Source organism: Fusarium graminearum, chromosome 2, assembly GCF_000240135.3.
Source record: "Fusarium graminearum PH-1 chromosome 2, whole genome shotgun sequence".
NCBI classification, from domain to species: Eukaryota; Fungi; Ascomycota; class Sordariomycetes; order Hypocreales; family Nectriaceae; genus Fusarium; species Fusarium graminearum.
This window is the reverse complement of record NC_026475.1, coordinates 6,920,401-6,933,205: the sequence shown is the minus strand read 5'-3', so window position 1 is coordinate 6,933,205 and position 12,805 is coordinate 6,920,401. Positions and strand designations below refer to the sequence as shown.

The following is a 12,805-nucleotide window of genomic DNA, read 5'->3' as shown; positions in this document are numbered from 1 at the left end:
GGTGTATGGCACTTGGCCGTTTCTTGTCAGATCAGTCAAGCTCAGTACCTGGCGCCGTGTACCGCTCGATCGGTCACTACTATCAGCTGTCGGAACCTTGGCCGTCGATCCGTCGTCCTGGGCAAGACACTCTGCTGGCCAACAGGTACTCGCCTGTTCGAGATCTCTGTGGTTGTGTCGGATCGGGAGGCACTCTCCGTCTGGCCATCCATATGCAGTAGTTCCACGGAGCTGCCAGACGTGATACACCTACCTGCCTTTGCAGAAACCACCACCACCCCAGTTCTTAAACATTGTCTTAAAGTTGTTATATATATCCCATCCCATCTCAATCTCTGGCGTTTTGTTTCCAGTCCAGAGCATCTGCCAATCTCACCTTTACGGAACAGAACATTCAGCTCAACAGTCAACAGTTCCAGTGCTGAAACATCACCACCATGGCGTCCGACTCCATCCACGAGAAGGATGTACGTCTTTGCATCTTCCCAGACAGCTCAATTGAACACCGCTGACATCTTACCCTAGCCCAAACATGAAGTCGTCATCGTCAAGACGGCCATTGGAGATGAAGCCTTCCAGCAGGCTATGATCAAGGAGCCTCCACCAAAGCTGGCTGCGCCCATCCTCATCTTCGCCAGCATGGTCGCTTTCTGCTGCTCTACTGCCAACGGTTACGATGGTTCTCTGTTCGGTACTCTTCTGTCCACAAAGGACTTCAAGGCGTTCTTTGGTGTCGATAACAAGGGTATTGAAGCTGGTACGTCCTCACAGTTCAATTAACCCCTGGTAGCTTGATCAGAATATTGACATCTGATAGGTATCGTCACTTCCATGTATCAAATCGGTTCCGTCGTCGCTATTCCCCTCGTTGGACCCTGTATCGATACTTGGGGTCGCCGTGTCGGTATGACCATTGGTGCTTGGATCATCATTGTCGGTGTCGTTATTCAGCTTGCTTGTTACACAAACGCCAGCGTTGGTCAATTCATGGCTGGTCGCTTCTTCCTCGGTTTCGGTGTCTCCATCGCCGCCGCTGCTGGTCCCACATACGTCGTCGAGGTCTCCCACCCTGCCCACCGTGGTATCATCACTGGTCTCTACAATGTCATGTGGCCCGTCGGTGCCCTCGTTGCTAGCAGTGCTGTCCGTGGTGGTTGGAACTACGAGGGAACCAACACCTCATGGATGATCCCCGTTGGCCTTCAGCTCATGTTCCCTTGTGTCATTGGTTTCTGCGCCATGCTTCTCCCCGAGTCTCCTCGATGGTTGTACACCCACGGACAGCAAGAGCTCGCCAAGAAGAACCTTACCAGCCTCCACGGCCATGGTAACCCTGAGAGTGAATGGGTTAAGCTCCAGCTCCACGAGTACGAGGAGCATCTTGAGATGGACGGTAGCGACAAGCGATGGTGGGACTACCGCGCTCTTTTCAGCAGCCGCGCTGCCTTTTACCGACTCACCTGCAACTGTCTTGTTTCTCTCTTTGGACAGTGGGCCGGCAACAGCATCGTCTCTTACTACCTCAGCGCTTTCCTCGACACTGCCGGTATCAAGAATGGCCGACAACAAAACGATGTTGCCATGGGAATGAACGCTGTCCAGATTGCCTTTGCTGCTCTTGGTGCCACCTTCACTGACACTGTCGGTCGTCGCCCCATGTTGCTCGTCGTCAACGTCGTTTGTGCTTTCTGCTGGATCGGTGTCACGGTTCCTGCCTCTATCGCCAACATCACTGATCTCGACGACAAGTCGCAAACTGATGCCGTCACCCCACCAGTCAGCAGGGCTATCCTCGCCTGGGTCTACCTTTTCCAGATCTGCTACTCCGTTGGCTGGACTCCTCTCCAGGCTCTCTACCCCGTCGAAGTTCTCAGCTACGAGATGCGAGCCAAGGGTATGGCCTTCAGCTCCCTCTTCACCAACGCTGCCATGCTTGTCATGCAGTTTGGTATCCCCGTCGCTCTGAAGAACATTGCCTGGAAGACCTACATTGTCTTCTGTATCTGGTGTGTCATTCAGTCCATCATTCTCTACTTCCTCGTCCCCGAGACCAAGAACCGAACTGTAAGTTACCGCCACCGTCTCCTTAAGGTGAACATCACTAACAAATACTCTTTTAGCTCGAGGAACTTGACTACATCTTCTCATCCCCCAACCCTGTCAAGGCATCCAAGCAGAAGAAGATCTTTGAGGCCGATGCCAACGCCAACATTGTCCACATTGAGCCCGCAACTGCTTCTCCAACTGCGGCTTAAGTGCTCGGCACCTTGATTTGCATTTTCGCATGCTTGACAGGGGCAGGTCGATCACCCCTTTCTTAGTATCTGTGACAATTTAAGTTCAAATTGGTGGATGGAGGATGTTAGCAAACTATAACGAGATTGCGCGCTCAGATGTTGGGTCCTAATACTACATTCTTTGTGGATAATAATACAATCTCGATACTTACCTTTCAACCTAACACTTGCTTATAAGAACATTGAAACGTTCAGCGTCGTTTGATAGAATCAGGCTCCGTATGATAGCTGACCCTTACGCCTTGCAAGAAAGACAACAAGGTCAGCCCTGACACCAAGGGTTCCTAGCCCTGCTCTTACATGCCGGCCCTTTCTAGATCCGTTTAGTGTGCGATACCTCTATGCAATTTCTGCTTGGCTCGTTGCCACCCCCCCTACTGCTGTGTGCCGGGAGTAAGATCCGTTTACTGGAGGGTCTTCGCAATATGCTGTCGTATTTTTCTGAATATCCTTGCAATATGTGACAAAAAGCGATGTGTTTCAACTGCATACCTCCCACAAAACCAAGCTCATCCTCATACAGAACGTTGGTTCCACCCCCCTTCCTTCTCAAAAAGCTGACCTACGGCTTCGCTCACCTTGAGTAGGTGACGATCGCGAAGTCGTGCTGCGACCAACGAGACACCAACTGGCATATCATTCTTGCCTCGGAACCCCGGGATATTGACCACCGGTGTGTGTAAGGCCTTGTATTGTCAGTAACACTCTCTCCAGAAGCAAGGCCGACTCACAGTCCAAGGTGATGCAAATATGGGATTGCCTGTATTTCCAAGCCCCTCTGGAGCCTCGTCAAGTACACTCGGCGTTAGAACTGCCACATATTCCTCGGCTATCTTATCGAAGCGTGGTCGCAATGCCGAAAGTCCATCATATGCATCGAGTTGCGATCTGCGCGAGATATTGTTTCGTTCATCTACTCCTCTGGCCAGTACCTGGTCCATCTGTTCACTGGCCTGCTTATGTTCAGGAAAAAGACTCGTCGCTCCTTCAAGACGTACAATTATTTCGTGCCACTCGACAACCTGTTCAAAGTTTGGGCCAAGGTCGAGCTCCTCAACCTGCGCACCAGCAGCTCTGAGTAACTCTACCGCTTTGGCCATAGCTGTGATGGTGCCTTCACCAGCCATATGCCACTGGACTGGCTTACATACAGCAAACTTGGATCCCGCCAGTTCCTTGAATGAAGATTCTTCGTCATCGTGCAAAGAGAACGCATCGGCTATTAACTCAAAGTCTGCAACTCTACGAGCGAAGAACCCAATTGTATCAACGGTAGGAGAACAGAACTTCTGTCCTTCACGAGTGATGGAGTGCCAGGTAGGTTTAAAGCCGTAAACACCATTGAAAGAAGCTGGCCGGACGATGGAACCTTTCGTCTGAGATCCAAGCGCTATGGGGATTTGGAAATCAGCTACTGCAGCTCCCGACCCAGCGGATGAGCCTCCTGGTGTGTGTGTAGTGCTGTGAGCGTTACGAGTGGCTGGACCGATGAATGAGGCAGCAAATTCGGTAGTTGTTGTTTTCCCTATTACCTTGTTAGGGAACGGTAGCTAAACTGTTTCTGATAAGCTTACCGAAGATGAGGCATCCCGCATGTCGAAGAACCATTACAGACCCAGCGTCGAGTTTCGGATGATCATCTTTGTATATGCTTGATCCATACTCAGTTGGCATGTCTACTCGAAATTTAGCGACTTTCCTATCTTCTAGGGAAGATGTGTTGCTTTTGGGTAGTGTTTACCTTTCGTCAAGATGATGTCTTTAATACCCACTGGTAGACCATGCAACGGCCCTCTCTGTTCGAATGAAACTTTATCTAAAGCCCTAGCTTGTTCCATTATAGCATTTGAATCAAGATATGCCCAGGCTTGGACGTCCTCATTGCGTTCCTTTATCCGCTCGAGGAGTGAAGATGCGTACTGCTCGACGGTGAGGTCGCCAGATCGGAGTTTCTCCAAGGCCTGGGAAGCTGAGTAGCGCCAGTACTCCATGTCAGTTTTGGTTTGTTGAGTTAATTGGACGACTGATAGATATAGACGAGTTGAAATGGTTAGATAAAGCATCTATGGATGATTGTCAACAAAGGCTTCCCCGCTTTGTCCTGTTCTAGTACACACTATCTCGGATCCACTGAGATGAGGGGTTCGGCTACTGATCAGGAACATTGACGATGATGGTGATGAGAAAAGCTCATCAGGAATAGAAATGATGGTCTTGTTCACACTAAATGTACTCATGGATCGCTGCACCAGCCGCCATCAACTACATAAGAACTCCCCGTAACGCCGCTGGCTTCATCACTACCCAAAAACACAATCACCTTGGCCACCTCTTCGGGCTCAAGATCCCGCTGTAAGCTCTGGCCCCGCATCACCTCCTCACGATACTCGGGCGTAAGAACTTCGTCTCTCTGTCGTTGCGTCGCAATGGCTCCAGGCATGACGCTGTTGATGCGGATGTTGTATTTGCCATATTCTTTGCTCTGTGTACGCGTGAGACCCATGATAGCGGCTTTGCAAGCACCGTAGACTTGAGGCTTGTTAGTAAAATACCTCCAACCGAAGAGAAATGTGGGCATACCTGGAGTACCTGCGGCGGGGATACGCCAAGTGATGGAACCAAGATTGATGATACTCCCGCTTCCTGCCTCCTTCATTGCCGGTATCACGGCTTGGGTAAGAAAGAAAACATGACGAAGGTTGGTATTGACGTTAAAGTCCCAGTCGTCTGAGGTGACATTCTCCGTGGTAAGTCTAGCTCTGTTTCCAGCCGCCGCTGCATTATTCACCAGTACATGTACCGCGCCATGTTTATCCTGGATGCTCTTGACGGTTTCCTGCAATTCAGGTAGGTCTGCAACGCTGCACTTGTAAAAGATTGGTGGTTTGATCGGAGAATTGCTATCTTTCTGACGAGAAATAACTCGATCAATTGTTTTCTGGGCCGAATCTTCAGCAATGTCGATAAAAATGACTTGACAGCCCTGGAGAGAAAAGAGTTCCACAGTCGCAGAACCTATACCTTCTGCGCCACCCGTAATAAGCACTGTCTTGCCCCGCAGGCTGGGATAGATAGCGTGAGAGGAAGTCATTGGAGTTGGGAAATACTCGTTGAGGCGAAGCTTAGAAGATGGCAAGGGTGATGTTTGACTTCGTCTACAATATCAATGTCATATTCCAGCCCCTCACCTGGTATATGTCGTATGCACCATGTCAGCTGACTCGAGACGCATATAACGTTACATCACGGAGCCAACTCCTTGGAACTTCAAGATTGTCTTCAATATGTTTGAACTTATATATACGCTGAACTACCAATTCTTCATCCCCGAAACTAATACGATATGACCGAAATTATTCGGCAACAGGGCAAAGATCGTAGTTGCCGTTGACATTGTTTCCCCACCAGCTTGGGAAAGGATGGCCAGGACCACCAGCACCAAAGACGGCGAAAGAAAGGATGAAAAGAACTGTGAGACTTGCACCATCAAAGGCACCAGTTACAAGGTATGAGTAATCCCTGAAAATGCGCGGGCGGTAGTTTCGGAGGTAGAACTGGACGAAGAAGCCAGACAGAATCTGACTGAGGATGACACAAGTTTGACTCTGGTTGTAAGGGATGTAACCAGCGAACTGAATGAACTGTGCGAAGTTGATGTCGGCGACATCGAAGTTCTTGATCTTGGGGTAGAACTGTGAGGTTTTAGCGAGTGTTTTTGTAGAAGATGAAGAGTCTTCCTTACCTTGTAGAAAATTCGGTGCATAACTACCAAGCTTGCGCCAACCAACAGACCAAAGGGTACGACTTCATAGAAACCACCAATCTTGTAAAGGTAGCCAGCCAGCGCCCATGAGGTGGCATTGGTGTTGTATGACTGCATGGTAGCGCCACTCCAAGACGAGTTTCCGTCGCCATCTCGAAGTAGCTCTCGGTTGCTTCCCACAATGCTAATCATCACAGCGTAGTTGATGAAACCTCCCAGAATGGTTCCCCAGACTTGTGTAAGGAACATAACGCGAGGGGGAATTTTGACTAAAGTCATGGATTAGCCTTGATTTAAAAAGGTGGGAAGAGAGACTTACGGTATTCGCCCATCTTGAGATCGCCGGACAGGTTGACAGCGTTGGAAATGACGTTGTGAGACCACGCCGCGAAGTACATGTTACCCACAGGCTTTCCAGGAAGCATAAGACCAGCCAACATCTTCGAAAGATTGTTGGTGGCAATTCCGTTTCCGTATCTAGAGTAAAGAAGAGTGCTCTGAATGACTGCAGTTAGTATATGTAATTATTTGTCATCATGCTAGCGGAACTTACGACTGGTGCAATGACGGAGCCCAAGACGAGAGACACCACGTATGCCCAAGGGGGAAGTGTGATATTCTCCTTGATCACAACAACAAGACCGAGGATAAAGCTTCCAACAAGGATGGAAATGTACCACCACCAAGGTGCTTCCTTGTAGTTCTTGGCCATGTGTTCGTGGTGACGGTCATCGTAACGACCCTCCTTTGCGCTCTTGAACGCCTTGATAACGTCCTTGCCCCAGAAAAGGATACAGTGAAGGATAAGGGCACCGATCTAACAGGAATTAGTCTGAGTAAGAAGCAGAATACTTTGAGTGCTTACCGCAGCATTGGCCATAAACATGGCATAAGCAAAGGTGCCAGTCAATCTGGGAAGACCAAACTCCAAGAGACGCTCTTCATTGAGGATTCCACCCTCAAAAACCTGAGCAACAGGATATGTCGTACCATTCTCCATCAAGAGACGAGTAGACATGAACGGAAGAGACCTGGCGCCCCAACCATTGCCGTAGTAGATACACAGCATAACGATGTAGCAGACAAAGAATCCGACAGCCATATGGGCCTGGAGAGGTAGAGGAAGAGAGGTGTTGAAAGAGGTAATCTGCTCAAGTCAGAAAAGCTACTGAGTTATTTTATTGTAGACTCATAACTTACGTATTGCCAATCGAAAGACAATGTGAAAAGACCAAGACCCTCGTTGTTTGTCGCTCCGCCAAAAATGTTGGTAAGATGCTCGGCCTTTGCGCCGGTTGCCTTCATGGCAGCGAGACACTAGATGTGGTGGTCAGTAGGCCCCCAAAGTATATGAACTGGCGGGACAACATACAGGTATGGAAACTGAGTTAAGCCAAGGGAATATATAGGCTGGGAAGAACTCATAAAGTGACATTCCAGTAAAACTGTACCAGAAGTATCGAAGAGGCTTGGAGTCCTTCACCTCTTGCCAGTGGAGTCCCTGGAGTGTTTTGACGGTGGGCAAATTGCTCCAGAAAACAGCGTCGACGTGCCAAACAGCCACAGGACGCATGATACCGCAAAGTCCATAGCCAAACAGACCGATTGAAATTGTACTCAAGATGACGGTGGTGGGACTCAACGGCATGTCGTAAAAGAGATCCTGTGCGGCAAAGACTTGGACACTCTCGGCAGCGTTGGAAGCGGATGTAGCTGTGATGGCACAGATGGCATGCTCTTTGAGACCCCATGGACCTGGGTTGATGAGCTTGATGAATTTGAGCCACAGTGGCAGGGAACCAGTGTTGCCCTTGGCTCTCCATCGAGCTTCATACTTGTCGCCACGAGGAAGAGCGAAAGACCAAGCATTGCCGATGAAGTATGAGATGAGAACGATGAAGGTTCCTTGGATGGTGATCTGAGTGGGTTTGAACTAGAGACTGATATCAGATGATGTCCAGCTATAATAGGCCAAACGGCGAAGCTTACTGTATAGATCTGGTACATGACAGCCTGGAAGCAGGCAAGACATGAGGCGAGGAACAGACTTCGGAAGGTCAAAGCGTTGTCGTGATCGTCTCTCATCGGGAGCAGGTGGCGAGAGGCATCGGCACCGGTAACAATGATGACATTTTTGCTGTCGGTGTCGCTATCGTTGTGGTGATCGGTACTAGATACATCGTGGATCTCTGCGCCAAGTACTGCGTTCTTGGAAGTGTCGATGTTCTTCTCGTCGGCGTTGTCAGAGCTATGAACCTGAGAGACCGATGTCTCCAGGGTGTCATCGGGGCCGTGAGGCCCCTTGGTCTCGACGTTGGTGACGGACATGCTTGAATGGTAAGCCCACCTTGAAGAAGAATATCAAGGGAACACTGGGCTGTGTAACCGTGATTAGAAAGACGGTTCGAGTGCGACTTCTACCAGTTGAGCGTCGTCGGGTCTGTCAAGAATCCGGGTTGCTCCAAATTATATTTAAACCGCATGGCCGGTTTGACGACTGGTAACACCACCTCCCCTGACAATGAGACAATGTAACGTTTGTCGATTCTAGATCGCATATCGGATACCACGGCGATAAGACATGGCCACCGTTCGAGACCTTATCCAGCTCACGGGGGTTCTTTTGTGGAAGGAAGCTCTTGGCGTTTCGCTTCCCGAGTCTGTTAACCGGTTGTTGGTACTCGACTCTCTACAGAGTGCCCGTAGCACATATTGAAACATCGGTTACCTGCCTTATGAGTACTAGCCTGATACTTATTCCGTGTCCGACCTTGTCGATATCGTGGAGCAATTCCCTGAAACTGGGGTATCTTGATCGGCTTTGCCGCATGTAGTGATTGTCCATGTGTCTATCGACTGCCCTCCTTGGAAGAGCCGCACTAGTGTGTGCCACTTCCGAGCAATGAGGAATTTTTGTAAGGGTCAAGCAGCAGGGTGAAGGTTACAGACGACTGTCGATTGGCTGTAGTGTGATCAGAATAGGGGACTGTGCTTGATTGCGACATGCCGAATTACCGGGGTCCCGCAACAAAAGGTCCCCATATGGCGATAATGAGGAATCTCTAATTGGTTCGCGTGTTCAATATCTCACGATGCAGAGGCATTTACCTTGCTGCGTTGGTAGTTGAACTGGACCAACACGCATCATAGCACTTTGTATTGAGGTCCCTTTGTTCTAGTCCCAATAGGTTGGGATAAGCCTGTCAGCACTCAAATGATAAGCTTCATCTGGTGTCTTACTAACGGTCTTAGCTAAAGCTTCCATACAGGTACTGTCTCGAAGTGGAGTGCAACAAGAGACAGAGAGGCAAAGAACCGAAATGGGTTTATCCTTTGGTGGCCAAGAGTTGCATTCAATGGCAGGTCACATTTCCATATTAACTAAATATGTTACTCAAACTGGAGCAGACACCATGTACAAACGTCAGGCTAGAAATGGGGTCCGTGTCTGGGGTCGACAAGGATGCGAGATAGCGACGACCTCTTGCGAGGCACATCAGATGCAACGACTGGGACCTTTGACGGGCGATACATACATAATTATGGTCGAGATTTGGGTAAAAGCGCCGACAATGAATTCAAGCTTAATATTGTTGATACGACGTCGCAATCTAGTCGGGGGGCCGCTTTGTCTTCCATTTTGGGACTCGTTTGCGGGAACATCTTCTCTTATCTGGGCCTTTTCGATGCCGTTCTACCCGGATATCAACACACGTGATCCGCTCCCGCCATCGAAATTGGACCATTATTGGGAACTTTTGTTCGATAGAGATTATTCGGTTGTTCGTCAGTGACCCTGCAAAAGGTGTCATTCAAACTTATCCGAGGGACTCCGACAGGTTTTGGAACGGCAAACTCAATTGAAGGGACAAGTTTACATGTCGTTTATCGCTTCTGAACTCTTCGAGCTCAACTCTATTCACTCATTCGTGACTATACGAGCTTGTTTCCTTTTCAACTCACATGTAGATCTTATCTGATCAGATCGAATGGGCTGCAGGTGTCCCATATAAACTGCCAAGCTTGTTGCCCAGCCGGCACCGAAGGACTTGCCAAGCCGGGAACGAGGCAACCTCATTTATTCATTCATCAGTTTTCTTGGACCCCAATTGCCACGTATAAACTGCAAAGTTCTGACTATTCGGCTTCTTGGGTTGTTGGGTGGAACTAAAGGCTAAATCCTGAAATCTTCCAGATATGCACCCTTGGTACTACCAAGAATAGCTCATGGCGACATTCTCAAGCTGACATCATATGACAATGCACTTAGAAGGCCACCTTGTCCGTTTATTGTGATCTTGCAGGCCACTAGTAACTTAAAAGGCAAGTAGTCTTTGACATTTAGGTTGGGTAACATTGCAGGATTCTCTGGGACGTTCTGGATCTGCAAACCTCAGCTGTGTTTGTAGGATCCTCCCCCACGAAGTTAAGGGTCGCATGTGGCGTGTATCCACTGGATTTATCTTGCTGTACTTGTGTTGTCTTTGACGAGCCTGATCGAGATCAGATAGATACTACACCCAGGGCCCAACCTTGTCTTCCAAATCCGGCAGGTGCTTGTATGTACTAGCAACTGGCTAGGGCTCTGATGCTCGGAGTGAAGTCATCTCGCTACTCTTAGTTCTCGGGTCGTGTCGAGAATTGACACTCAACCGTTTCCAACATCCAATTTGCCATCCATACCTGTGCAGAACATGATCTTCACTCGTTCCGTAACAATATTCGAGAGGGCTGACTGAATATTGCCTGAAGACCTCTTATCAGAAGTTCGCCACGAGAGGCAAATCGTCTTTCGCTATGCCAAACAATTCTCTTGTACCCTTACGTATCTTCTCATGCCCTTGTACTGAACGCAGGTTAACGCTAGAATTGTCAGCATTAGTAACAATTACTTTCCCACTTCGACATGTGACAGAGGTCCCTGGGGTGTATGGTCAAGACCTCGCTGCTAACTTATACGACGATTGTCGGCCACCTGTCATCATTTTCAAGAAGCAGAGAGTGTCAGATAAGAACAGGATACCACTGCTGAGTATATATGAGGAATAATGAGATGGCGAGTCATCCAAGATGGATGCCCTTAACAGCACGGTATCAGTAGTTCAATAATACAAATAATACAAAACCACCAAGCAAGGTCACAAGGCTGCCTCATCAATCACAAAACTCTATATCAATATCTGAGGAATAATAACCAGTGATATTTCAACCTAGTATTGACATCTCTCTATCAGCTTCGAGCTAGATGTGTTCCTCTAGAGTATGTACAGGTCAAGACACTCGTATTCATCCAACTGCACCTCCTCTCATATAATATTGGGTCAGTATCAGAGGGTAATTGTGGTTTGCGCTTCCTTAGAAATCTGGAGAATGGCTCGGCTATGTCACAGACAGAGTCTCGTCTATACAACACACAACTCACAGTCTTGATTTGGGGTAATAAGGAGAAGCCATGAGTTACTTGGTTTGGTTCTCTGTGGTTTGTGGTTTTACTTGCTGTTCACGCAAATAAAGGGATCTCCCAACTTCCAAATATTGTGCTGCAAGCAACGACAGAGTGTCTGATAATAACCCTTCATCCCGTAAGGAGAAATCATATCTCCCTTTGAGGATAGAACCTTATCTGCGCTCTACTCTGCTTCTCTGTTCAAGCTTTCTATAAAATGCAGCCAAGTAACCTCACTCTGACGGTAGTTTCAAATACATGCAGTGACTTTTACCTTTTCTTTTTGCTTTTCGCGATATTTGAAGATATACTGAGCAAAGTCATACAAACAGCACTTGCTCTCAGATACGCACCGTATGGCTCAGTGAGCCTTTTGCATTTTTATCAAAGATAAGCGTGATACTAATACCCAATGACTATAGCTTGTATCGATATCGGATAGTTCGACGCCACTTAACATTTTAATTCGATTTATCTAGCACTGTAATGTTTAAACGCACGGTTGACTCGTCGTAACTCCTTGCCGTAAACACGGTTCTCCTATTGTTACTTCGTATTGTCTCATTAGCGAAAGGCACCTGATCACAATCCGTGTTTTTCAACTGCCTATATCTGTTTGGAACGCCGACGTAGTTAATGTTGTTGCATCGAGTTGATTTTGAAAGTGATGCAATGGAAGTGTAGGGTAGCAAAATGGTGTTGCGGCATTGGACAGATCAATCGTACCGCATTGAGGTATTTCGGGGCTTGAGGATTCGCAACAAATCACAGTTGATGGCTGGGCAGAGTTACTCGGACTTCTTACTGGAAGAAGCATCATTTATCGGTGCACGGATGAGATTCAGCCCTGATTTCCAGGGGTCAAGATGATTCCACATTTATCCGTTAAAACACCAATTGGTGGTGTTGTATTTGGTCGGAGCTTTGCAACTTAGCGCTGATGCGAGTATGGTGCATGGCCATGGAGCGGCCTGGCATGGAACTTTGACAACCCCTGGAGGAATCAGCCATGGGCAGGTTTGTGGCAGTACACCACCACTGTCGGCTTCACTTTACTTAACAAGTGGTTAGTTTCACTAACTCTGGACAAATTACTTGTAGATTGGGATGTCTCATAGTTGAATCTCTTGTAGGCATCATATGTCGAGTCCCTCTTCGATGTCAGCAACTACCGGATGTCAGCCCGTACTTGGGAATAAGTAAGCGCTAGTGCCTCAGAAAGGATTAACCCCTGCGCAACGATCTCTACCAATTTTGGCCCCATCACCTGTTTCTTACCTCCCAAATTTGAACTCCGTT

At 48.2% G+C, this 12,805-nt stretch overlaps 4 protein-coding genes across 4 annotated transcripts; 1 reads left to right on the top strand and 3 right to left on the bottom strand.

Annotated features, from left to right (window-relative positions):
- Positions 1-437: 437 nt before the first annotated feature.
- Positions 438-2,432, top strand: FGSG_03424 (uncharacterized protein; the record flags this gene model as incomplete). Its single annotated transcript, XM_011323993.1, has 4 exons — positions 438-467; positions 526-757; positions 818-2,064; positions 2,121-2,432. The coding sequence occupies 4 exons, from the start codon at positions 438-440 to the stop codon at positions 2,253-2,255; spliced, it is 1,644 nt and encodes a 547-aa protein (XP_011322295.1). The 3' UTR covers positions 2,256-2,432.
- Positions 2,433-2,636: 204 nt separating this feature from the next.
- On the bottom strand, positions 2,637-3,971 carry FGSG_03425 (uncharacterized protein; the record flags this gene model as incomplete). Its single annotated transcript, XM_011323992.1, has 5 exons — positions 2,637-2,747; positions 2,864-2,983; positions 3,029-3,229; positions 3,296-3,822; positions 3,872-3,971. The coding sequence occupies 5 exons, from the start codon at positions 3,969-3,971 to the stop codon at positions 2,637-2,639; spliced, it is 1,059 nt and encodes a 352-aa protein (XP_011322294.1).
- A 559-nt stretch (positions 3,972-4,530) lies between these two features.
- FGSG_03426 (uncharacterized protein) lies at positions 4,531-5,388 on the bottom strand (the record flags this gene model as incomplete). The annotated part of the gene is made up of 2 exons (XM_011323991.1): positions 4,531-4,826; positions 4,878-5,388. 2 exons carry the CDS (start codon positions 5,386-5,388, stop codon positions 4,531-4,533), a joined length of 807 nt encoding a protein of 268 aa, XP_011322293.1.
- Positions 5,389-5,598: 210 nt separating this feature from the next.
- Positions 5,599-8,479, bottom strand: FGSG_03427 (uncharacterized protein). The gene is made up of 8 exons (XM_011323990.1): positions 8,050-8,479; positions 7,433-7,993; positions 7,261-7,377; positions 6,926-7,207; positions 6,614-6,877; positions 6,380-6,557; positions 6,040-6,329; positions 5,599-5,989 (listed from the first exon to the last, which is right to left on the bottom strand). The coding sequence occupies exons 1-8, from the start codon at positions 8,386-8,388 to the stop codon at positions 5,651-5,653; spliced, it is 2,370 nt and encodes a 789-aa protein (XP_011322292.1). The 5' UTR covers positions 8,389-8,479; the 3' UTR covers positions 5,599-5,650.
- Between the last annotated feature and the right edge of the window lie 4,326 nt (positions 8,480-12,805).

Coding starts and splice junctions, on each gene's coding strand:
- FGSG_03427 (XM_011323990.1), bottom strand. CDS start 8,388: ATGTCCGTCACCAACGTCGAGACCAAGGGGCCTCACGGCCCCGATGAC. Junction 6,558..6,613: donor GCTCCGTCATTGCACCAGTC/GTAAGTTCCGCT, acceptor GCAGTCATTCAG/AGCACTCTTCTTTACTCTAG. Junction 5,990..6,039: donor TGCACCGAATTTTCTACAAG/GTAAGGAAGACT, acceptor AAAACCTCACAG/TTCTACCCCAAGATCAAGAA.